Raw genomic sequence first — 23,763 nt, forward strand, 5'->3', positions numbered from 1 at the left:
AAAGATTTTCATCATTCATTTCTCAACAATTGTAACCGTTGTTTAGAGACTTTGACTAGGATCATAGCATTTACAATGTCTTGATCTTTTCTCTGCAATGCTTGTGACAACTCATTAGTAATTGTTAATATATTTTTCATCAAATGTAAGCTAAATGCAAAATCAAAGGAAGATTAAATCTAATAGATTACATGTTTCACCCCTTTGTTCAGGATTTAAACCACCTTCTTCAATAACCTCAAGCACATCACCCACAAAGGAGAACAAAAAGGATTAAGTTTATCTACTTTCTATTGTAAAAATGCCCAGATTTCTCCCCTGCAAATCCAACAGCTTTTATTCCTTTCATTTTCACTCTCAATAAAACTTTTAAAAACTAACAGATCCCTGTGCATAAAAATAAAAATCACAAACAACATATAATAAATATATTATAATTAAAAACGAGGTTTTACAAAAACAAAATCCAAACTACCATGAGGTCGAGTTGTTTTGTTCTCAAAATCTTAAAGTTTTGTAGGAGAAAAATTTAAATTTAAAAAAAGAATTGAGTGGGGGCCATGATCCCCATTCGTCATTCATTAAATCTGCCCCTGATCCCCTTCCCATTCAGGGCAGGTCCAATGAGGGCAACGAACATGCTCATCCCTACATACTCTTGAGTATACTATGTGTAAACCAACAAATAAAGGGGTTTATCACATCAATTATTTAGAAAAGATCGTAAAATTAGTTTGATTATAATTTATTTTTTTTATGATAGGTGTCGAGCTAGCTTACGTACACTTCAAGAGTGTCTAAAATATTATTTTGAAATAAATATTACATATTACTTTTTATATTTTATATTTTTGCTCTTGAAAAATAAAAAAAAACTAAAATTTATCCTAAGATTTAAATGAAATATTAACTTTTAAGAGTATATAATATTTTTTAAGAGTATATAATATTTTCAAAGCGCATTCAAATTGTTTTTTTGTTATTGTAAATCCTAAAATGAATTGGAAATTTCCAGCCAAGTGCCTCTAGGAACAATAAAAACCATCAATTCTAATTACAAGTTGTAATTTCCATTATTTCATTTTTTCACGCCTTCTCTAGATCACCGCCATTTTATAACCTCTCTCTCCATATCGCTCTTCAAAATTATCGTCTACCTTCCCTTGCTTCTCTTAACCCTACATTATTGACTCCTCCCTTTCTCCCTCCCTCTTTCTTCGACAGCATAAATAGATCCGTTCGCAACCTATTTATTTGCGATTTTTCATGTCTTTTTCCTATTTCTTGCAAAAACCCTAGGTGAAACGCTCTAGGTAATCTCCTTCTTTTGTTCTTTTCGTTTTACTTAAAAATAATTGCTGTGGCTGAATGAAAATAGTTCTTCTTTGATGCTTATTTGGTTATTTTAGTTGTCTGTCTCTAGGGTTTAGATTTCCTGTTACGTGCTTAACGATTTCAACTGCTGAAGTGATTATTCCTTTTACTGGATGTTATTTATAGCTCAATATGTGCTTATTTCTGTAGTCTCCAAAGTATTCTAAATTAATAATACTGCTATTTTATTAGCCACACAATCCAAGTTTGAAATCTTTGAATGTCGTCTTTTGGAGTGAAAATATTGATTCTAGTTTAGTGGTCGTGTTTTTGCTTTTAGGAAGGGATTTGGCTACCTGCGCTGTGGGGAAGAGGATGCTGTGTGTTTGTATGTGACAGTTTAATAAGACCTTAAAAATGAGCTGTTTTGGGATTAATCATAGCAGATTGATACGGTCTTGACTAATATGGTTTTGTTTTGTTTTTTGTTTTTTGCAGGAAGATCTTTCTGGACTGAAGTATTCTTTGGGTGAAACCCCTTAAGATATTGCAGATTATTATTTCTATATGAAATTGTTTTGAAACTATTTGCTGTTCCAATTTAAAAAAAAAAGTTTGTAGTTTCTTCCTAGAGTAAATGTTAGGCGCATTGCCAATCCTGCCTCTTCCTGCACCTCCTTCTGATGGGGATCTTGGCCCTCTTCCCCCATCTCAAGTGACAGAGGAGAAGGAAGAGAAACCTTCAAATGAGGAGCAGAGCAAAACTAACTCAGCTCCTGTATCAGTTGCAACCCACACAAGAACAATTGGAATCATACATCCACCTCCAGATATCAGAAACATTGTTGACAAAACTGCTCAGTTTGTTGCTAAGAACGGACTGGAGTTTGAGAAGAGGATTATTGCCAACAATGCAAACAATGCAAAATTCAATTTTTTGAGTAGCTCGGATCCTTACCATGCATATTATCAACATCGGTTGACGGAATTTCGCGCACAGAATCAATCTTCTACCCAGCAATTTCCTTCTCAACCTTTAGATATTGCTGTGCCTGAATCAGCTCCATCTGCTCCCGCTGCTGATAGTAATGATGCTGATGCGAAACCAGATACTGTTGCCCAGTTTAAGCCGACCATACGTAAAGTTCTTGAGCCCCCAGAAGCAGAGCAGTATACTGTGCGGCTCCCTGAAGGGATTACTGGTGAAGAACTGGATATCATTAAGCTCACAGCCCAGTTTGTGGCTCGAAATGGAAAATCCTTCTTGACAGGATTGACTAGTAGGGAGATCAACAATCCGCAGTTCCATTTTCTGAAGCCAACACACAGTATGTTTACATTTTTTACTCAACTTGCTGATGCATATTCAAAAGTCTTGATGCCTCCAAAGGGGTTGACAGAGAAATTGAAGAAGAGCGTTGCTGACATGACAACTGTCCTTGAACGATGCTTGCATCGTCTGGAATGGGAGCGTTCACAGGAGCAGGCGAGGCAAAAGGCTGAGGATGAGATTGAGCAGGAGAGGATGCAAATGGCTATGATTGATTGGCATGATTTTGTTGTTGTTGAGACAATAGACTTTGCAGATGATGAGGATGATGACCTACCTGCTCCTATGACTCTTGAGGAGGTTATAAGGAGGAGTAAGGTAACTTCTATGGAAGAAGATGAGATTCCTGAACCTGGAAAAGAGGTAGAAATGGAAATGGATGAAGAAGAGGTGCAGCTTGTTGAAGAGGGCATGAGGGCTGCTAGTCTTGAGGAGAATGATGATGAAAAAAAAGAGACTAAGGCAAATGAGGAACCAGAACCACCTATGAGAATTGTGAAGAACTGGAAGAGACCTGAAGAGAGGATCCCTGCTGAAAGAGATCCAACAAAGTATGTTGTTTCTCCCATTACTGGCGAGCTCATTCCTATTAATGAGATGTCTGAACACATGAGAATTTCCCTTATTGATCCGAAGTACAAGGAGCAAAAAGAAAGGATGTTTGCTAAGATTCGAGAGACAACTCTTGCTCAGGATGATGAGATCTCTAGAAATATTGTGGGACTGGCACGGACACGACCTGATATCTTTGGTACCACAGAGGAAGAAGTTTCTAATGCAGTTAAGGCTGAGATTGAGAAGAAGAAAGATGAACAACCAAAGCAGGTCATATGGGATGGTCATACTGGAAGCATTGGGCGCACAGCAAATCAAGCCTTGTCTCAAAATATGAATGGAGATGATCAAAATGATGCTGCCAACAGTGACTTCAGAAACCTACCTGGTCCTGCAGCTCCTCCTCCTCGACCTGGTTTGCCTTCTTTGCGTCCTCTCCCCCCACCAGCAGGACTTGCCTTGAATCTTCCTCGTGGGCCTCCAAACACAATCCATTACCCACCTCCAACTAGTGGTGGGATGCCAGTACCTCAGCCAAGGCCATATTCCATGCAGGTGATGCCATCAATGCGCCCACCCACTCCTTCAATGCCAATGACAGGACAGCAACATGTCATGGTGAGTCGACCTCCTCCACTGCCTCCATCAATTTCTATGAATCCATCTGGTATGCCTGTACCTCCCCCACCTGGATCCCAGTTTACGCCCATGCCGGTACCCCAACCTTATGCCCATCTCCAAGTACCTCCACCTCCTTCCATGCCTATGATGCAGCCGCCGCCTTTGCCACAAGGAATGCCTCCTCCGCCACCACCAGAAGCTCCTCCTCCACTTCCTGATGAACCAGAGCCAAAGAGGCAGAAGGTTGATGATTCTATGCTTATTCCTGAAGATCAGTTTTTGGCCCAACATCCGGTGAGTATATTTTTAAATTTGTTTGTTCTCTCCTGAAGAGTTTTTTTCCTTTTTCCTTTTTAACTTACAGTTGAGGAATTTCTACTTGATCTGATTGATATTGTGTTTTTTCTGCAGGGACCTGTTCGCATCAATGTGTCTGTTCCCAATGTTGATGAAGGAAATCTCAAAGGGCAAGTCCTGGAGATTACATTGCAGTCTTTATCTGAAACTGTTGCCAGCTTGAAGGAGAAAATTTCCGGGGAGATCCAACTTCCTGCAAACAAACAGAAATTGAGTGGAAAAGCTGGTTTTCTTAAGGACAATATGTCGCTGGCATATTATAATGTTGGAGCAGGGGAAACACTTGCCCTTTCTTTGAGAGAGCGTGGCGGTAGAAAGAGATAGTGGGTTCCTTAACAGGGGTTTTTATAAGGTTTTTGTTGGAACTTCCTTGTTACTGTTAGAGTTTTACAATTTCCCTATAATATGACCGGAGTCTTTTATTCTACCTTCTATGATGTTATATGTTGGATGAAATATTGTTATTTACCTTTAGAGTAACTATTTGAGACCTCTTATTGGCGTCTTTGAAACTGATGATAAATTTGATATCTACTACAGATCCAGCTTCTTGGCATGTCTCTCAGGTGCAGTGAAAATTAGAGGAGTTCGTTTTGCTTAGGCAGAGCAAGTCATCTACTTATTCTACTATTTAATTGCTCTCTTTTGCATCTGAAGTCAATTCTCTTGAGAATCTATTATTGGCAGTCTTATTATTGTATACATTATCCATTATTAGGAGTGCCTTGGTGTTGAACATACTCGTACATGTTATTTCTTGAGTCTATTTTTAAATTTATAATTGCAAGTTTTGATCCTGGACAATGTAGTGATTTAAAGGCCTTTTATTTATTTTTCTTTTCCTGCTAGAATTCAGGTATTGTTTTGTAGGAAGCATGGGTAGCACCTGGATGTGATGAGTAGACGGTTTATTTAGTTTGTGCCAAGAATCCAAACCTTCATATGGTGCGTCTTGTGTGGAGCTTATGGCTGAATAGAATTTTATTTTGCTTCCATGTTTTGCTTCAACCAGTTTATAGGAAGTAGTGTACTGGTTGGAGTTTTCTCATGCTACTATTTTCTTACTCCAGAAGCTACTTGTTTGGACACTGCAATGGTGTATTCAACTCATCAGATGTATGACAGATTGGGTTGTTTGGTTGCTCTCCATCCATTCTGGCTTTCACCTATGACAAATTCGTGAAGCAGTTCCATAGATTTGTCATTTACTTGTTCTTTGCAGCATTGAGGGGAGTGTAGTTTCACCATGGAGGCTGCCAAGAGATCTCTGTTTACTCTCTCCTTCTATTGGGTTTTTTGTTTAAGAATGCATGCAACTATATATTTTAGGAGATTAATAAGACCAAACCAAGTGAAGTAGAAATTTGTATTTGTGAGTTTAGGTTTTTTAGATGCCTAATGTTTTAACATGTTGCATCTAATCTATGTTTTTTTTTTTTTAATTATTACTATTTATTTTTATATTATCTTATAACGATGGTTGGTAGAACACAAAATAGAAGGAACGTCACCGTGTCATGCCTTAATGCAACAGAAACCTAACATCTCAGTTGAAATTCATATGTTGACGAGAATGATCAATTATTGCTTACTCAGTAACGACTGGGAATTTGAGTGCTCAACTGAATGGATATTGGTATTCCTCGATGCTGAATTTAGAACGCAACCATGTATATTAAAATGATGAGACTTAAATCTTTTATGGAGGACAGGAAATTAGTTAAATTGAAGTAGACAAAGGTTTTGGTTACTACCAACAAAACTTCATTTCACAATCGCATCGCAGCAATAGGGGAGGGTTATAAGTACGTCATGTCTTGTATAAATTTATCGGGTTAGATTTAGAAACCGATTAATCTATAATATAACTGAAAAATATTCTATAACACATCTAAGTAGTTCTAAGTGATGAAAGAGATTTATTATTTACATTGATTTTTGTGGAAAAAGAACGGATATTAAGAGTGTCACTGTTGTTGACACTCCTTTGATTTTTATATTGTGTCATCTTCTTAAAAAATAATTTTTTTATGTAAATAACATGAATTTGAAAATATTAAAAGGTTAATTAAACATGTATGTGACAATTTATTAATTTTTTATTTTAAATTATGTTGATAATTAAAATATAGTTTACTGATATATTTACTAATCACTATCTATTTACTAAAATCGTTAAAATGGTATTTTTATTCCAATATTTTGAGCGCACGCAAAATGTATACAATTCGCTCACAGGCGGTCCTAATTTTCACAATGACGAATATACCCTCCTCCAGCTACTATATTACAATTCTTCCATTGATAAATGAGGCAACTAGGGTTTAGTGGTCGCTTAGCGAGAGGGAGAGAGTGAGTGTCAGGCAGCAGCGGCGCTTAGGCAAGATGGGTATGTTGCAGATCCTCATTCTCAATTCTTCTTCTAATTTCTCCATTTTACTGGAATATCAATACAACTCGAACATAGATTTCTCCTTTTCTTTTCGTTTGTTGAAAATGTTTTGTGACATTTTTAGTTTGTTGAATATTCAGGTATTTCCAGGGATTCTATGCACAAGAGGCGTGCCACTGGTGGCAAGAAGAAAGCCTGGAGGAAGAAGCGTAAGTAAGTACTTCTTCCGGTTTTCTCTTATATATGTTATATGTTTATTTACATATTCATGTTAACCGTTAAGGTCCGTATGTTTATGTTACAGGGTGACTTTTGGTCACTTGATTTGTGGTTAACCTTTAGTTTTACAATAAGAGATCAATGAATTTGTGGGAAAATTTATCCTTGATATTGATTTTCTTCATTATGTGTCATATTTTATGCTTTTCTTTTAGCAGATAAGCGTATATGACCAGGGCATGTACCATTTATGTCTGAGTTTAGTTTTCTGTGTAGGCTGATTTATGATTAACAGGGTTTAGAAACCGGGACCATTATATGGGTGGGCTTTCAGTAGATGATTGAGATATTGATCCCTACTGATCACTTTTCAAGATATGGCTAATTATCGTTTAATGTTTGCTTATTTATCTCATGTTTGGTTGGTTTATTAAGGTATGAACTTGGTCGTCAACCTGCTAATACCAAGCTCTCCAGCAATAAGACTGTGAGGAGGGTTCGTGTCAGAGGAGGCAATGTCAAGTGGAGGGCCCTGAGATTGGACACGGGAAACTACTCTTGGGGTAGTGAGGCTGTCACACGTAAGACCCGTATCCTTGATGTGGTTTACAATGCATCGAACAATGAACTTGTCAGGACACAAACTTTGGTGAGGAGTGCCATTGTTCAGGTGGATGCTGCTCCATTTAAGCAGTGGTACCTTCAGCACTATGGTGTCGACATTGGTAGGAAGAAGAAGGCAGCAGCTTCTAAGAAGGAAACTACAGAGGTATCTATGGTGTTTTTTTCTTCCCAAAAACTTGGAAGCTAAGATAATCATCTCCATATCTGAATGGTTTCCATATATTTGTGGTTAATGTGTGTAGGATATGTTTGCTTATATCATAGTACAAAATGAAAGATTCATGTTTTCAGTTACCTCTCTTGGATACTGAAGTACCAATTATGTTGATTTACATGTTTGTCCCGTTTTATGTTGCACTTGGTTACTTTTGAACAGCTTTTGGACCTCTTTATTTTCGGTGTTTCTGACTCGCCCGTTTGTATAATGATTTTGCTCTGTTAAGGTGATTGATTGCAAATTACTGCTTCTGGTGTTCTTTTAATGGATCAGTAACCATTCATGCTTTCAAAATCTGTGTCATTTTGTTCAACTATTTCTTTCACCTTCCATTTGTTGTAAATTTTCATCGGTTTTTCTAATGAACTGTGAGATGGTGAATAATACCAGGAGGGAGAAGGTGCAGCTGCAGCAGCAGAAGAATCTAAGAAGAGTAACCATGTTGCAAGGAAGCTTGAAAAGCGCCAGAAGGATCGTAAGCTTGATTCCCACATTGAAGAGCAATTTGGGGCTGGTAGGTTGTTAGCCTGCATTTCTTCTCGCCCAGGCCAGTGTGGCAGAGCTGATGGGTAAGTCCTCGTAGGTAACAGGGTTTGTAGAACTGACCTTGTCATGTAGTATGCCTGACTTGGTTTGTTCTTTGGTTTGTATGTATCAATAGGTACATATTGGAAGGCAAAGAGCTGGAGTTCTACATGAAGAAACTCCAGAGGAAGAAGGGCAAGGGTGCCGGAGCTGCTGCTTAGACTCAATATTACCCTGTTTCTGGTGTCATTTAGTTGATTTTGCTTGTTCTAGGTTTGGTTGGCCCTTTGAGCATTGTCATTTAAGAGGATGATATGACTTAGCATAATTAATATGAAACATTTTACTATCTAGGCATTTTCTTGATGACTCTGCCTGTCAGATGATAATTCTTTTGCGGCATTAAGAAAAGATACTATTTTGTTTTGATTAAAGTTTTGAAATTGGAATTGTCATCGTGTTTGAAATCAGAATGACTACTGGTTTTCCATCTAATAATATTAAATGATATAAATAATATTCAAAGTTATTTTCATTTGCTTAGGCACAATATTCATTTTAGCAAATTCATCTCTTGAACTACGTACATATGTAAACAGAAACAGAACATATAAAACAATGATTGTATAGAGGTTTTGTTTAGATGAGTTTAAATGAAGGCCTTCAGGTTCTAAATAAAAATATTCTAAAATCAGGTTAAAAATAAAATCACATAACAAATTAACCTCTGAATTACGATAAAAGAAAATGTTGATGTCATTCTATTGCTTGAACATTTTCTTTCTATAGATCTTGGATTCAAATAAAAAATAGTCTGAACTTTACATTTTGATCTCACTAGAACAAGATATAGTAGTGATATACCACTTCTATGGGAACATCAATTAAATTAACACTGGATAAAATAGTGCAAGTAATCGCACACAATCTGAAAACAATGATAATAAAGAATGAAAATGTAATAATTTGACAATGCTTGCCTCAGTCCACACAGGCAAGAAAGTATACAGAGTATGAACTAAACAAATCAGCCGGGTAGAAGAATCCATTCTCCCTCACTAGTTCTCGAGGTCTCTTTCTTATCTTCAGCAATTGTGAGTCAAATTTACCTTAACCAACGGCCAATCAAAATGATAGATAGTGCCAACTAAAACAATCAAATCAAGAGCCCAGACCTCTAATGGCGGGTGAGATTTTCCTTGATAGCCTATCAAATCAGGATCAACATTGAAATGAATTTCAAATCTGAGGCAGTATCTCCGGGCGTTCCAAGTTATGTTATGGGCTTTCAACACTACTTGACTAGTCGAAGGGTCAACTTACCTGCTCTCCAATCAAATCAAGACCAACAACAAGGAAAGTGATACCTTGAAATAATAGGAAGTAGAAGTGAATTCCTTGAGCAGATAACAAGCTTCGCACCGAAGCAGTTAATAAAATAAATGCAAGAGCAAGTTCCTTCCTATACAAACGATTTCTCTTTTTTACTCCAGCTTTCTTGGTTATCTCTAGTTTGTTCAGCTCATCAAGGCCTGATTCTGAGGAGGACCTAAGGAGACTACTGGAATCTACTAGAGTTTCAGATTCCTTTTCAGCGAAAGCAACAAGGTCTGCTTCTGATGATCTTCCCAACTTTTTAGTAACTATCCACTCATAAGAACTTCCAAAACGAAACAATCCTGATATCATGGCGTTGAACTTGGTAACTGACATGGTATTTTCGAATAGAAGGTAAGGGACAATAAAAGGGAATGACCGTGGTGCTGGAAGGATATTTAAGATAGACATGATTCCAGGCACATAAGAAACAACCCAAGCAGGTAATTCAGCTTCTGGTATGAACATGGTCAGTGGAAGTATGATGCAGAAGAGAGTGAATGAATAGAAGGGCAAGATAAGCTTCCGCAGGAGAAAGAAAAGAAAGATCAAATTAGCTTTCTTGGTCCAACTCACCTGAAATAAAGAAAAGCAGCATTAACAACAGGCATACATTCTTGAACTTAATTACTTTATATCAACAATTAAGGCCACCACAGTCACAAGATTAACCAGTCCATGCCTTTGAATTCTATGAGAGATAATTTTAATATAGATAACCTGATTCAATAACTGACTTCAGAATCAAATATTGGCAAGAAAAACATTTATAATAACATATTCATCCCATCATTGCACAGGTGAAAATGTAAATATGATGAAAAGGGTGTCTCATAATGTCCAGACTTCCCAAAGACTCTAGCACTCAAAGTCCTTATATTCAACTTATTTTTAGTTTCCATTTAAACACGTTCATATACAGATTTTTCTTCAAATCTACGTCAAAACTGCATGATAAAACATTCCTGGTTTATTCGTTGTAGAGAGTTAAATCTGATGTGGCCAGAAAATCCTTAGTAACCTTCTACCTAAGTAAAATCTGTTGAACTTGATAATTTTGCTAATTATCTAGGATTTCTATACCGCTAAAGTAAATTTATCTCACTAAAAATGCCAGCAGTGTTGCAAATAAATCAAATAGCCTGCATATAATCTATAATTATATGAAACTCCATACCTTTGAACGGAGTATATCAACAAAGCACAACCGGAACAACTGCATCGGACCTGAATGCCAGCGGTATTGCTGTTTCTTGTATGCCTCATAGGATTCTGGAAGCTCACAAAGGGACTACAAAAGGAGCATATTAGCCAATATTAGAAACCAATTTTCAAAATGAGAAATAGAACTCCACAAATGAAGATAAATCACATACTTTGACATCATTTAGATATACAAATTTCCATCCACAAAGATGAGCACGAACAGCAATATCCATGTCCTCCACAGTTGTTCGTTCCAACCAACCACCACATTCCTCAAGGGCTCTAATTCTCCATACACCAGCAGTTCCATTGAAACCAAAAAAATTGATGAAGATACCATTGACCTGCTGTTCAACCTCAAAATGGAATGATAAGTTTATGTTCTGCAACCTTGTAAGCAGGTTCTCGTCCTTGTTTACAAAAGCCCACCTTGTTTGGACCAATGCTATATCATCATTCCCCTTCAATAATGAAAAAAGAAATTAATATTCTCTATAACAAAATAGTAATGAGTTAAAACATAATGGAAAAATAAATCTTTTTAGACCAATACCTTAAAACATAAGGGTGCACCCAAATTACACTACACAACTTGAACCTAGGGGCCCCTACACTAGGTGTTAATTAACTCAGCCACTTGAACTAAAAGAATTTCACGATCTCAAGCAATTTATAGCTTTCTCGGTTGAGTTTGAACTAGAGTATTGCTATTTTTTCCTGAATCTAAGCCATTGCAGAGATGAAAGTTCATAAGCTATCAGGTCATTATGTGGCGCATAAATTAACAGTTGTCAACAACCAATAGTGTGTTGAAATAAAATGAACAACATGCATAGTTGCACATTATCAACCAAATTACTGCACCAAGACCAAATGGAATACACTTGATTACAAAGCACCTTTTGGCCACATCCACAATTTCCACATTATAAATAGTTCCATGACTTTGAAATCAGCAGTCAGCACAAAGCATGGCATAAATTGAAATTCCAGTTTATGCCTATTTTACATTAAAAAAAAAAAGAAAGAAAGAAAGAAAAAATATATATATAACTCAATAATCTTATCAAATCCAATATGTTCAGTGTACTTGAACACACAAACTTCAACTTTTAAAACATGCCTGAGCAAATAAAAATTTAATAGACACAGATTGTAGAGTTACCTTGAAATAAGGAATGGTTTTCTTCAAGAAATCTGGTCCTGGCTGAAAATCTGCATCAAAGATTGCCACAAATTCATAATCTTTTACATAATCACAGCCCATTGCAGATTTGAGATTCCCTGCCTTATAGCCTGTTCTTATAAGACGGTGCCTATATAAAATCCGAACACCCCTTTGTTGCCATTTCTGTACTTCTGCCTTGAGAAGGTGCTGCACATCTAAATCATCAGAATCATCAAGAACCTGTATGAGCATTCTCTCCCTTGGCCAGTCCTGGATACAAACTGCAGCAATGGATTGTTGATAAACCTGTGCATCAGTTAAAAAAAAAAAATCAGGAATTAGTACTAAAATGAGGTTAACAAAAAAAATACAAAACAAACAAGAGCAGTTTTCATAACAGTATAACTGCAAAAGTATCTATTGATGTAGAAAACAAAAGAAAGGGTCACAAATGCACAATAAATGAATTTTGAGGGGAAAAGGGCAAAAGAAGTACATTTTAATTGTAGTCAACATGTACTCGGAATTTTGAGTATATAGATGAAGCAAAATCACAGAAGTTAACTACGAGTACAAGTATGATAAATTAAGCAAACATCAATTAGTGTTTTCTCAGAAAGGTTTCTTTCATTCATTTGACCTTCTTTCTCTTTGCTTTCCACAAATACCACCTCATCACAGTCAATTCTAAAGAAGAATTTTACTATAAATGAAATTTCCCACTATTCATGTTCATGCCATTGAATACCACAACAAAGTGATGCATGTAAATTCAGTAACTATGCTAATTTATTAAAAATTAAACGGGCATCATATTAAACATTTCAACTAGCTCAACTTAACCAACACAAAACTTGCTTACAACTATAAATACACAAACTCGTAACTTAATTAAGAAACTAAATGGTTCAATGAAGTCGGGATTCGAAACCTACATCTGCTTACCTCCCTCTCATTGCACATAGGAATCTGCAACAAAACCATGGGATAATCCTCTACATTCTCTCCCTCAACATCTCCAACCGGATACTCCATCACAGCCGTCGGTTTCAGTCTCTTTAACTTGATCCAAAGACATCCCAACACCAATGCCACACGATCCACCGACTGTACCAAAAACAATACAATACACATGTTGGACAAACCCTTTAACGGTGGCCCTAAATAATCGGCTCTAATCTCCAACCATTTGGCGTACAGCAACTCCACCATTAGCTCGGCGGACCCCACAGACGGCGGACTGAAATGCCATCCCTTAAAATACGCAGCTAATTCGAAACAGAGTAATAGAATAACTACAATCAAGAACACTTTTATTACACGGTACAGCTTCGAGTGTGCTGAATCCGACGGTGCAGAATCGGAGGATTTGATTCTTCTATTGGCGGTGCGAAGGAGATAAATTAAGGAGTTTGTGATCCAGGCGAGGGAGTTACCGATTTGCTGGAATTTAATGAGATAGATCCCCGAGAGTTGTCGAGCGCTCCGAGTCCTAACTTCCTTCTCGACAGTCGGATCGGAGTTAGGGGAGCCGATTTCAACGGCAAAGAAGGGGGTGGTAGGATTGGAGACATCAGACTTATCTTGCAAGAGTTCTTGACCATTGTCTCTTTGCTTGTTCCACCATTCTTGAAACTCATAGTTTGGTGGACGAGGCATAGATTAGAAGAAATGTGATTAAATGTGACAATAAAAAGCAATTACGGGTATTTGTTGTTGTTTTGGTGTGTGTTGGTGTTAGATCTGTGTTACCAAGTATGGAAGTGTGATACGGAAGATGAAGGGCTCTGCTAAATTTAGTAAGAGTGTAACCAAATATGGTGGAGCTCTACTCTGCTTTACTTTGCCTTTGCTATGCTTATGTTATGCTATTTTTGTTGGTGAAGATGTATATTTACCAAAAAGGCCATGTTTGCTTCCTTTTTAATCTCCACTTGATGTATGTTATGTTATACCGTAGAGGTAGATCGTGGGGTATGTTGTACTTTTAATTTGTGTTTGCTTTTGCCGATTGGTTCATTGACTTATCATATGGAAAGTGTTAGGTGTAATTTGTACATTTTTTGACATAAACTCCTTTGTTCATAAATTTACACGATTCAATAATATAATAATTTAACAATAATGCACTTGCTTTAGTTCTTAATTATTAGATAAATTAAACTTATTTATTATATCACACTGACATAGACAGTGACGAAGTAGAATATTCTAATCAAAGAGATTAGCAGAAACTTTGAGGAGAGTAACAAATAATTATGAAGTTGAAAATTCTGCAAAATCAGTTCTAGTGAAATATTATGGGTTGGAGAAACCTTTTTATTCCCACTATCTTTATCTGATAGTGTTTGTTGTGGATGTGAGAAAAAGTAGTTTAAGGGCAGTTGAGCATGAGCCCAGTAACTGTCTTTCAAATGCATCTTCCAATGCCAAAAGAAACAAACTCAAAATTTATATAAGTTTCTCGAGAATCTTGTGTAAATACTAAATAGTTGGTGGGAGAAACAAGCATGTTGTTAGTCCTTACAAAATTGATGTAGGACCTTTTAGCTTCAAGAACTGACACCACCTAAACTCGTATGGCTCGAGTTAAAACCGATAAAAAGTAGAGGACAGCAGATATTAATTCGTAGGGCCTACTATGATCAAAATATGCAGGTGGCATTTGAACCTTGCCTTGATTGCTGTCTCTGGACTTGTCTATCAGATTTGGTCAAGTCTGGCCCATTAGCTAGGAGGACACTTCCTCGAAAGTGGAATCTCCTCTTTAAAATGCTTGGTTGACTTACTCACCAGTCCACCACACCAGCCCATTTGGTTATCGTTTTAATTCAATCGTTGCTGTTTTGGGCTTCCCATCTGGCATTCTCATTCGAAAGCTGATAAGAGATATTGGCTTCTCCTGTGCCTTTAAATTGGTTTCTAGATTTAATGAGATTCAAATGTTAGTGATTGTGTAGAATACAACAGCGTTCTTCTTTTAAGTGTGTATATATTTTGACTAGTTTACGCTACTGAATCAGTTTCATAAGCATAGCTTTTGATAAATGAATGAAGGAGATACACGCATATAACTAGGCTAGACAAGCAGTAGTTGGTAGATGGTTGTATCAATTTTAGAAAACAATTGAATTACCAACTTAGAAATTATTCAACTGTCCAAATCTCTTATGAAAATTATTCAACAGGAACTGTTGATTGAATTTCTCGTTTGGGCAGATTAAAAAAAGTTTCACCTACTACTCTTGGTTATTGTGTCCGTGTGATTGCATTTCCTATATTACAAACAGATGATTTGTCACTGTTTATAGTCATTTGAGTAGAGAATTCTTTGAGTTCACATCACAAGGCCCCAAAAAGTCTTGCTTTTCGTGGAAACTGCGTTGTAAGACCAGTGCTTTCCAGTCCATGTTCTTGAAAATTTAAAAACTTGCTAAAAGGTCAATGATTACTTGGGCTTGGGCTTGGGTTTGGGTTTGGGCTGAGAATTCTCACCAGCTGCATCACTCGAATTGGTTGGAAAAGAGATTCAACGAAACTCAAGTGTATCATTCTCAATCCTCTGATTGTAAAATCAAAATCTGAAAAAATTGTTGATTTTTGGTTTCTTCTAGGGAGAACGACATTTTCACACCAAGGATTGATGAAATAGCACTTTTTCACCTGTCAAAGTTTTAAAATGACACTTTCCCATCCTTTGTCAAGTTCTGTTAGTGCTTGACTGAAAAGGTAAAAATATCCTTAAATAGTTTATTTCTTAATTAGTTTATTATAAATTAAAATTTAATTAAGTTAAAATCTTTACTCGATTATTTATTAGTTCAAGTGTAAAGATACTTTTTTTCTTTGTTTATTTAATTAATTAGGAATATTGATTTTTTATATTAATTAAGAAAAATAAAAAACATTATAAATTTAATAAATTATTAAATAATAGTGATGAGATATTGATGACATTATAAATAAATATTAAGATCATTTAATTTAAACAATTTCATAACATTACTCCGAACTTTTTAGGTGGAACTAACAACTTTTTTTTTTGACTTTTTAGCTAATTAAAAATTTTTAAAGTCAAATTTTTAAAGGTACTTTCGTCTTTTTAATAAAATATTAACAGAAAATATAACAGAACCTAACGAAGGGTGTGAAAGTGTCATTTCGTCAAACCTTGGGTGGGAAAATGTAGTTCTCCCCTTCTTATATTAGAATGATTAAAAAGGTTGTTAAAATGAGTCTCTTGTTATTTTATAAAGTCAATATTAAGTAATGGGGCTTACTTTCATGATGATGATCAGTGGTTAAATCAACGGTTTAGAAAGAAGTACTGTAGCGGGACCCAGTGAAGAGGAAGAGGAATAGAATTTCTCCTATCCAGACAGTGTGTAATAAATATGAGCAATCCAAGTGATGAAGTATGACGGTGACACAAATAAAAAATTGCTGATGGTGAGAAACTTCCAAAGTGCAGAAAATAAAAAACACGCTTACAGTTGGAGAGCACGAAATTAATTAATAATGTATGGTTGGTGAAACAAATGATGGGGTTTTGTTTTCTCCCTTACTAAATTAAAGATTAAGCTTTACTATGGTGAAAGAAAAAATGACCCCAAATGAAAAAGTTAAAGGGGTGAATGAATAGTGAACCCTTTATTGAGAGGACACCTACCCTAATCATCACTATAATGCCCCTCAAAAATATAATCATGGTTGTTAAGATCTACGATCTTTACCATTCTTTTTCTGAAGGGGGGGGCTCATTTTTGGTGAGATGATCAAACGCTAGCTAAGCTGATTCGCGGGGACTCGGAAGATTTTTTTTCCTTCAATTAACAACATTGATTTCAGGATTTGAAAATGACAATTGACCTACAAAATTCCCTACCCAAAACTTGTTTCCTTGAACCATCATGCTACTGTCAGAGATAAATTAATAGTAGAATTGGAGAAAGATTTTGTTTGAATAATTTCAAAATTATATGGATTTCAATGTTCAACAGTTGTTTCCAGGTAATTAACCAAATTCAGTCAATAGTGTTAGAATATCAATTATCAAAGGTTAGGATTGAATTTGGGTAGCGGCCAAGATTACTCTGCCCACTCTTTGTTAAGTTACTGATCTTCGTACCAAAAATCTGTCAGGAAAATTAAACCAATCCAACAAGGAATCATTACAAAGAAGAAACAGCCTAAACTGTCATGATTGAAAAAACAAAAATTTAAAAAAAAAAAAAAAAAAGGAAAAAAATTAAAATATGAATCCCAAGACAGTGAGACACGTCGCAAAATGATTGGGCATTATAAAAATGGTTAGAGACAGGACTGTCACATAAACATTTTTCCATTCCACTAGTGTTATGATATTTAAATGGTAATGCAACTGCTCTAAATACACTCCACATTCAAAGAATCTTTTTTTTTTCTGGTAATTAAACAATTACTAATCTGCAGACCAATAATACAAAGGGTGAATTAAAAAATAAGTATGGCTGCAGTGCAGAAATCTTTTGTTGAACCCCAGAATCTGGATTTTTACTAACAACCTCTCACGAAAAGATTAATATAAAATATAAATTTAAAAGGGTATCTTTCCATACCTGAACTCCACTACAATAAGTCTTTTTGTTTTTTTTATAATATATTGAAAAAAAATGTATTAAAAAGTTGGGGAGTTAATAAATATGAATAAAGGTGCATAATTCATTGGGTCTAGTCAGAATCTCACCACTGCCAACCTGGGATTCTTTTTGATGCTTTTATTTGTATATTGTAATGAAACAAAATATTTAAAGTAGTAGTTACAACTTCTAATCTTAGATTGATTGATTTTGATTATGTTACAGTAAAAAGGGAACAGAAGCTTCTGTTTCTGGTTAATGTATGAAAATTACAGGAGGCCAAGATCTGCCAGAAATCATGGTTGACCCCAGCTGAAGATAATCTATGTCCTAATCACCCAAAACCAATGTCCTAATCACTTCAATTTAAGACTTTTGATATTGCAGAAAGGTCTCCAACATATACAGCTGGTTAACACCCGTGTGAATCAAATCCACCAGATTACGCGATCTAACAGTGCTAATTTGATGTGACATATTATAAAAGTTTCATAACAAATATTTGTGAAAGATCTTCTTCTTGTTGAATTCATCACAATGTTGTTCAACAATAATAATAATCAGGTAGAGATAGTGAAAGCTATTTCAATCTAATTATAATTAATTATATCTTACATGTAGAGCTGCTGCTATAAGACTTTGCATAAAAATACAGAAGCGGTTCTAGAATTTTACAGTGGATACTTGTAAGAAAAATCCACAAAAAAAAAAAAAAAAAAGAATTACCAAATCATTGAGAGAAGCTAAAAGTAAGATAAAAACAAAGACAAAAAAGAAAAGAAAAAAAATGTCCTCTTCATTAAGACCTAAGATAATGGCTCCTCGTGTTCTTGTGCGGGTCCAAATTATATTCCTTGTATATACAGCAGCCCTTGTCTTCTTCTGGACCTTGAATTTAGGACCAAAGAATGAATGGTGATTAAAGCTCAATTTTCATCTGGGTTACTTGATTTGAGCCTGCATTGGATGATTACTTATATCATCAATCACAATTTAATACTTTAATAAAAGTATTAATGGTTGTTAAGGACTTGATTTTCAGCTGAGTAGTCAGTCCTTTTATTACCATGCAAGCCCTGTGACGGCAATCGTGTTTCACGGTTCAAATTCTGTCCAAAACCCATCTGAACAATGCTTTGCAGGTCATCCTCACAGAAACTTGGAAACTGTAGAAATTTAGATATCTGAATGAGAAAAATTCCACCCCAGAAAACGAATTTTATTTGGTCACTGTTAAAATTAATTTAATTACCTGAGGGACAGTTTCAGTAAAATGGTCTAGCTGAGGTAGTTGCATATTAAGGTTTCGGCATAGTGCAGTAGTATCCACTGGGTCCACTGGGCATTGGCTCATTGTCCCATTAGAAATATTGCAATGTAGTGCTGGATTTTGCTGGGGCTGGTGCCCTAAAAAGCCTGGCGCCGAGGAATCTAATGGGAATATTGGATGTGGCAAAGGTTTGTTTGGTTGATATATCTGAAAAAAAAAAAAAACATTAATAAAATATAAACCAAGTAAATAAATAATCCAACCAAATTTTATGTAGAAAAAAAAGAAACTTGTGCCACAAGAACTTAAGCTTACATCCTTTGACATTAAGGCATCCACATTAAAATCCAGCCTGGTGTTAACAGAAGCCAACTTCATGGATAGAAACTGCCATTAAAAAAACAATTAACTATTATTAAACAAGGCAACTAACAACTTAAATGTGAACACACACTAAAGAAATTTGATTAATAAGATAAAAGGTTCATTTACCTCAACTTGACGTTGCAATGACTGCACATAGTTAATAATTTCATCAAGCATCAGGGCTTTCCCTGTTACCTGGAATGGAAATTCAAATCAAATATTAGTGAGGAAAGGAAACACAATTGATGTTCTTAAGCCTGTGTGCTCTGTTCAAATTTAGCAATTTTACTCACCTTATTGCAACCTGGGACAAGATCTTGGAGAAGTTTCATTCGCTCGCTAATCTTCTCCCTTCGGACCTGACAAAATGACATAATTAAGCAATATTAACGCAAAGCCTAATTATGGGTTAATGTTGAATTGAGAGAATTGGGTTGTAATTCTCACTCTTTCAGCAAGACTATGACTGTCAGTTGCTTGGCCCCTTCTTGCTCTAACATGAATGTAGTCCTTAGGAGGCTCCGGGGGCTTTGTATTAGCCTTGTTTTGTTTATCATCCCCTGAATTTCTTACATCTCCTTTTGTCTCGTCCTCTGCCTTAACACTGCTATTCTCATTTCCATTCCCTTCATTGGGTTTGCTTCTCTTGGAATTGTTCTTATCATTACCCTCAGTAACCTGAAAAAAAAATAGGACAAATTTTCCGGGTTCAACCAAAAGTAAAAAAGAAATAAAGTTATAAACAGTCGAAACTCAAAAGGGAAATTGATATCAATTTTTGACTTAGTAGTTGAAGAGTACCTTTGTAACTGTGTTTGGTGATGGGGATGGTGCAGGTTCCTTTCCTTTTCCCCTAGAAACAGCTTTTCTTTTCTTGGAATTGAAGTCATTTGAAGACTTTACAACAACCTCGCCATTCGGAACTTGCTCAGAAACTGAGGATTCCTCTTGAGAATTGGCCAATTCAGATCTATCCAGCAAAGGAGAATTTTTATTTCCCTGAACACCATTAACTTGAGATCCAAGTGCCTTGAGAGAAGGAGTACTTGAAACACGCGTCAGCTTGTCATTTGCTATCAATTGACTAGATCTAAAACCAATCTCAGGATTGCTGGGTCCAAACTGATTGGTTCGACCGTTGAAACTCCTGCTGCCAAAGCGTGAAAACCTTGCAGCCCTCTCCGCAAATCCAGGATCAGCAGAGAATTCCGCCACAGTGGAATTCAAAGCCATTGAGTTTCCCAAACTGGGCAACTTGTCTTTAACCAAATGATCCATTATCGGCAAATTTAACTTAGGAGGAGAATTCAAAGGAGTAGTATAACACGAAGTGTTTGTGCTGTTATTGCCATTATTCACAAAAGGAGGTAAAGAATGTGGTGAGATCTCACCGGAATTTCCAATGTTGCCCAACTTTCCTATCAATTCTCTGATCATAAAGCTCTCATTAGAGATGTTTGAATTGGAAGCTACCGGTGAAGACACCATGGAACTCAGAGCAGAGTCAAAGTGGAGACTATGATCCGTTGACTTTTCCCAGCTGGGATTGAAAAAGCACTCAGAAGACTGCTCAGAGGAGCAATTGAGGTCTGTTGCTTGAATTTCCATGGCTGAAGAGAGTGAGTGCCAAGTGGGCATTGTTGATGTGGGTGTTGGTTCAAAGTGCATTGCAGGTGCAGGAATTCCTGCATTTAGATACAACTCATTTTCCATGAAGAACAACAGTTACTACAATTAACTTACTAATAAAAGACCGTGGTTGAAAGAGTTTAACACACAGAAATGAAATAGGGGATTGTTAAATATTGCGTAATGAATAAGAGGTAGAGCAAAAAAGAGAAGGTGATTGATGTGTGGTTGGAAGGAATGAATGAATTGTGGGTTCAATATGATTGCATTTGTATTGAATAGAGAGAGAGAGAGAAAATTTTTAAGTTTGGTAAAGAAAAGCTACGCAAAAGCAAAGACAGAGAGAGAGAGAGAGAGAGAGGAGGAAGGGGAGGTGGGTTTGGGTTGTGATGGAGTTAAATAGCAGAAAAAGAAAAGGTGCTGTTTGACCTTTTAATATACAAGTAATTCATTTCTTCTCTGTCTTTCTCCGTAAAAGGCGGAAAGAGAAGTGTTGCCGGCCCTCGAACGTTAAACCACCTAATATCTCTTTCTCTTCTCTTGAAATACTGGGTCTGTTTCTTTCTCTATAGTCTCTATAATCAATGCCTTGAAAATAGATCGGGGAAGCTTTCCCATTCTTAGTATTTGGATAGGGTTGATTTATACTCAACTACCTAAAGTTTATTACCGTAATAGACTCTGAATCAAATCAAATATATAACACCCAGAGCAGAGGTGTGCTCAATGGACCGATTGTGTCCATACCCTAATTTAAGTAACTATGTTTACGCACTTTTATCTAATATTTTTGTCCATTCTCAACATGTCATATCATATCTTATCCCTGCAATTAATCCTTTTACGCTATGTAAAATTAATGATATAAACTAAACCCATCAGATTTGAGATTTAACCTAAAACCATTTCTTTTTAATGCTATGCACAGTATGGTTTCACCGAAAAAGAATTAAATGAGTGAGCTATAAGTCCAAAGTCAGTTAAACTGGAAAAATCTTATCTAATATATATGTGCGGACAGAAACATACATGCATCAAGAAAAGGCCTGCAAATTGGGCATATGATATGGGCAATCTCATCTCTCGGTATAGGCTTCACAACAGAGAGTTGGGTACCACTGAAAATGCATCAATGTCATGGATTTAATAAGGGACCAACATTGACCTGAATAAAACTTTTGAATGCATTCCTCTTGGCTCTTGCTCATTGGTTGGAAAAGTGGTTTTCCCTCCTTATTTCAATATTTTAATTATTAATTCTTCGCTTCATTGACAATGGGTTGCTTGCTCCATAGACAATATATTTTACTAGGCCTTACCGCCATCTCGGGCTTTGTACTCGTATCTCGACTCTCAATAGATTTGATTGTCCCTTGACATTATTTTTCTCATAAAATTAGAATGAGTATTAAATAAATAATTAAGAGTTTTTAGTATTAGATCTAAACTTGTATACTTTAAAAGAGTAAATGACTTTTTTCCACCTAAATACTGGTTTAATGTCACGTTCTCACTTTTCCCACCCAAATATTGGTTTAATGCCACTTTCTTACTCACATACTTTTAAAATACTATTTTACTACCCAAATTTATATTCAACTTCTGATTCTGGCATCGTTGCGACCTCATACCACCGTCATTCTCTTTCCAGACCATTACTCACCAAAACCCCTCAAACCCTAATCTTGTCAATTGTTAAGGCAAAAAAATGTCATCGGCCCCAATAGACCCAAAAACGAAGATACTTTCAACAAAGCTCGGAGCCGTAGCTCAATTCTGATTAGGCTCCCAATAGAGTTTACATAATAGGTCCGCTCAGTACACCTACCATGTTGCTCACTACTTGGCCCTAATCAGCAAAGGCCCCGATTTGTTTAGGCCTCATCATCAGCTTGTCTGGGCCCAGACCCTTTGATCCTAGGCCGCCTATTGGACTTAAGGTCTACTTGGAGCCTAGGGTTGCCTACTTACTCTGGCATTATCAGAACTCTATCGAAGAGATCCATTACTATCCTAATTCGTCTAAGATTTGTATCTTATACCTGCTGGGACTCCCTTTCTCACTAAGGTAAGGGAGTCAAAGGCTCTCGCTTTTAACAAAACCTCAACTCCTAAGGACTCATAGTCCTATTAGGACTCGAAGATCTTACATCTGCTATTTAAACAAGAGGCCAACCCTCCCACTATCATGAAACATTACACCTTCTAACCTGTAGTCCCCACCCTTGAGAATTTTGCATCACAGCTGTAGTTATAGTCTCTGACTAGACTTTTGGTAACCTTCTCTTTCCCCAACCCTCACTAAATTAGCCTCATTCAGCCTTGCTGACTTGAGCGTCAGAGTGCCTAAGGCAAATACCACCCTAGTGTTTTTCATTCGCTTCATGCTTGTTTTCTTACCTGTACAGGTACAGCGGATTGCTGGTGGCCTCAACCTCATAGGATCAGATCCTATTTTTGTAACAGTAGATTTTTTGCATCTACAGTTTGGCACCCACCATGGGGCCTCTAGCAATCATTTGTCTTTCAAACCCTGCTTCGCAAGGAAACTCCCTATGGCTGAAAATTCAAATAAGACCAATCCTGGTCTCAAGGCCAGACTCGAAGCTCTGGCTACCCTTATGCAACAACACTCAGACAAGGTGGCAGCACTGGAAGCCGAAAACGTCGCCATCCGGATGGAAAACGCCTCCATCCGGGCCGAAAATCAGTCCCTGAAAGAAAAGGTGAGTCAATTTTATGACCTTGAGCTTCAACCTTGTCAGGTACAACCCAATCGATTCCATCCATGTAGCCTCTCCAGACTCCAGATCACAGACTAACCGCCTCGGATACTAGATCGCGTCAACTCTATTCAACGCTAGTTGATGATTCAGCCCATAATCCAATTGAGCGAGGACTGCCAACATAGCCACTTTTGGTCGACCCACTCCAGGCGCGAGATCAAGACATCCAAATAACAGAAAGCCCACCGC

At 36.6% G+C, this 23,763-nt stretch overlaps 4 protein-coding genes across 9 annotated transcripts; 2 read left to right on the plus strand and 2 right to left on the minus strand.

Moving 5' to 3' along the window:
• The first annotated feature begins 1,087 nt into the window (after window positions 1-1,087).
• Window positions 1,088-5,593, plus strand: LOC116144261 (probable splicing factor 3A subunit 1). 4 transcript variants are annotated; one of them, XR_004130239.1, is made up of 4 exons: window positions 1,088-1,313; window positions 1,813-4,114; window positions 4,232-5,122; window positions 5,248-5,593. XR_004130239.1 is itself a non-coding variant. In XM_031429721.1 (4 exons), the coding sequence occupies exons 3-4, from the start codon at window positions 1,952-1,954 to the stop codon at window positions 4,499-4,501; spliced, it is 2,433 nt and encodes an 810-aa protein (XP_031285581.1). In that variant the 5' UTR covers window positions 1,088-1,313; window positions 1,655-1,702; window positions 1,813-1,951; the 3' UTR covers window positions 4,502-5,593. The 4 variants fall into 4 exon arrangements, 3 of the variants coding, with proteins under 3 accessions (XP_031285581.1, XP_031285582.1, XP_031285580.1); XM_031429721.1 differs by adding an exon at window positions 1,655-1,702 and having other exon boundaries at window positions 4,232-5,593; XM_031429722.1 differs by having other exon boundaries at window positions 4,232-4,529; window positions 4,718-5,593.
• Window positions 5,594-6,417: 824 nt separating this feature from the next.
• Window positions 6,418-8,605, plus strand: LOC116144262 (40S ribosomal protein S8-like). Of its 2 annotated transcripts, none has more exons than XM_031429723.1 (5): window positions 6,418-6,566; window positions 6,710-6,782; window positions 7,224-7,566; window positions 8,020-8,198; window positions 8,291-8,605. In XM_031429723.1, exons 1-5 carry the CDS (start codon window positions 6,563-6,565, stop codon window positions 8,373-8,375), a joined length of 684 nt encoding a protein of 227 aa, XP_031285583.1. In that variant the 5' UTR covers window positions 6,418-6,562; the 3' UTR covers window positions 8,376-8,605. The 2 variants fall into 2 exon arrangements, with proteins under 2 accessions (XP_031285583.1, XP_031285584.1); XM_031429724.1 differs by having other exon boundaries at window positions 6,419-6,566; window positions 7,224-7,557.
• A 412-nt stretch (window positions 8,606-9,017) lies between these two features.
• LOC116144248 (probable xyloglucan glycosyltransferase 6) lies at window positions 9,018-13,765 on the minus strand. Its single transcript, XM_031429706.1, has 5 exons — window positions 12,851-13,765; window positions 11,903-12,211; window positions 10,908-11,198; window positions 10,709-10,822; window positions 9,018-10,107 (listed from the first exon to the last, which is right to left on the minus strand). Exons 1-5 carry the CDS (start codon window positions 13,562-13,564, stop codon window positions 9,469-9,471), a joined length of 2,067 nt encoding a protein of 688 aa, XP_031285566.1. The 5' UTR covers window positions 13,565-13,765; the 3' UTR covers window positions 9,018-9,468.
• A 4,325-nt stretch (window positions 13,766-18,090) lies between these two features.
• On the minus strand, window positions 18,091-21,288 carry LOC116144161 (transcription factor bHLH62). Of its 2 annotated transcripts, XM_031429619.1 has the most exons (8): window positions 19,961-21,288; window positions 19,607-19,837; window positions 19,453-19,518; window positions 19,286-19,354; window positions 19,109-19,180; window positions 18,776-19,000; window positions 18,590-18,689; window positions 18,091-18,480 (listed from the first exon to the last, which is right to left on the minus strand). In XM_031429619.1, exons 1-8 carry the CDS (start codon window positions 20,870-20,872, stop codon window positions 18,443-18,445), a joined length of 1,713 nt encoding a protein of 570 aa, XP_031285479.1. In that variant the 5' UTR covers window positions 20,873-21,288; the 3' UTR covers window positions 18,091-18,442. The 2 variants fall into 2 exon arrangements, with proteins under 2 accessions (XP_031285479.1, XP_031285478.1); XM_031429618.1 differs by having other exon boundaries at window positions 18,091-18,689; window positions 19,961-21,287.
• Between the last annotated feature and the right edge of the window lie 2,475 nt (window positions 21,289-23,763).

This window comes from Pistacia vera, unplaced genomic scaffold (genome assembly GCF_008641045.1).
Source record: "Pistacia vera cultivar Batoury unplaced genomic scaffold, PisVer_v2 Contig44, whole genome shotgun sequence".
Taxonomy (NCBI): domain Eukaryota; kingdom Viridiplantae; phylum Streptophyta; class Magnoliopsida; order Sapindales; family Anacardiaceae; genus Pistacia; species Pistacia vera.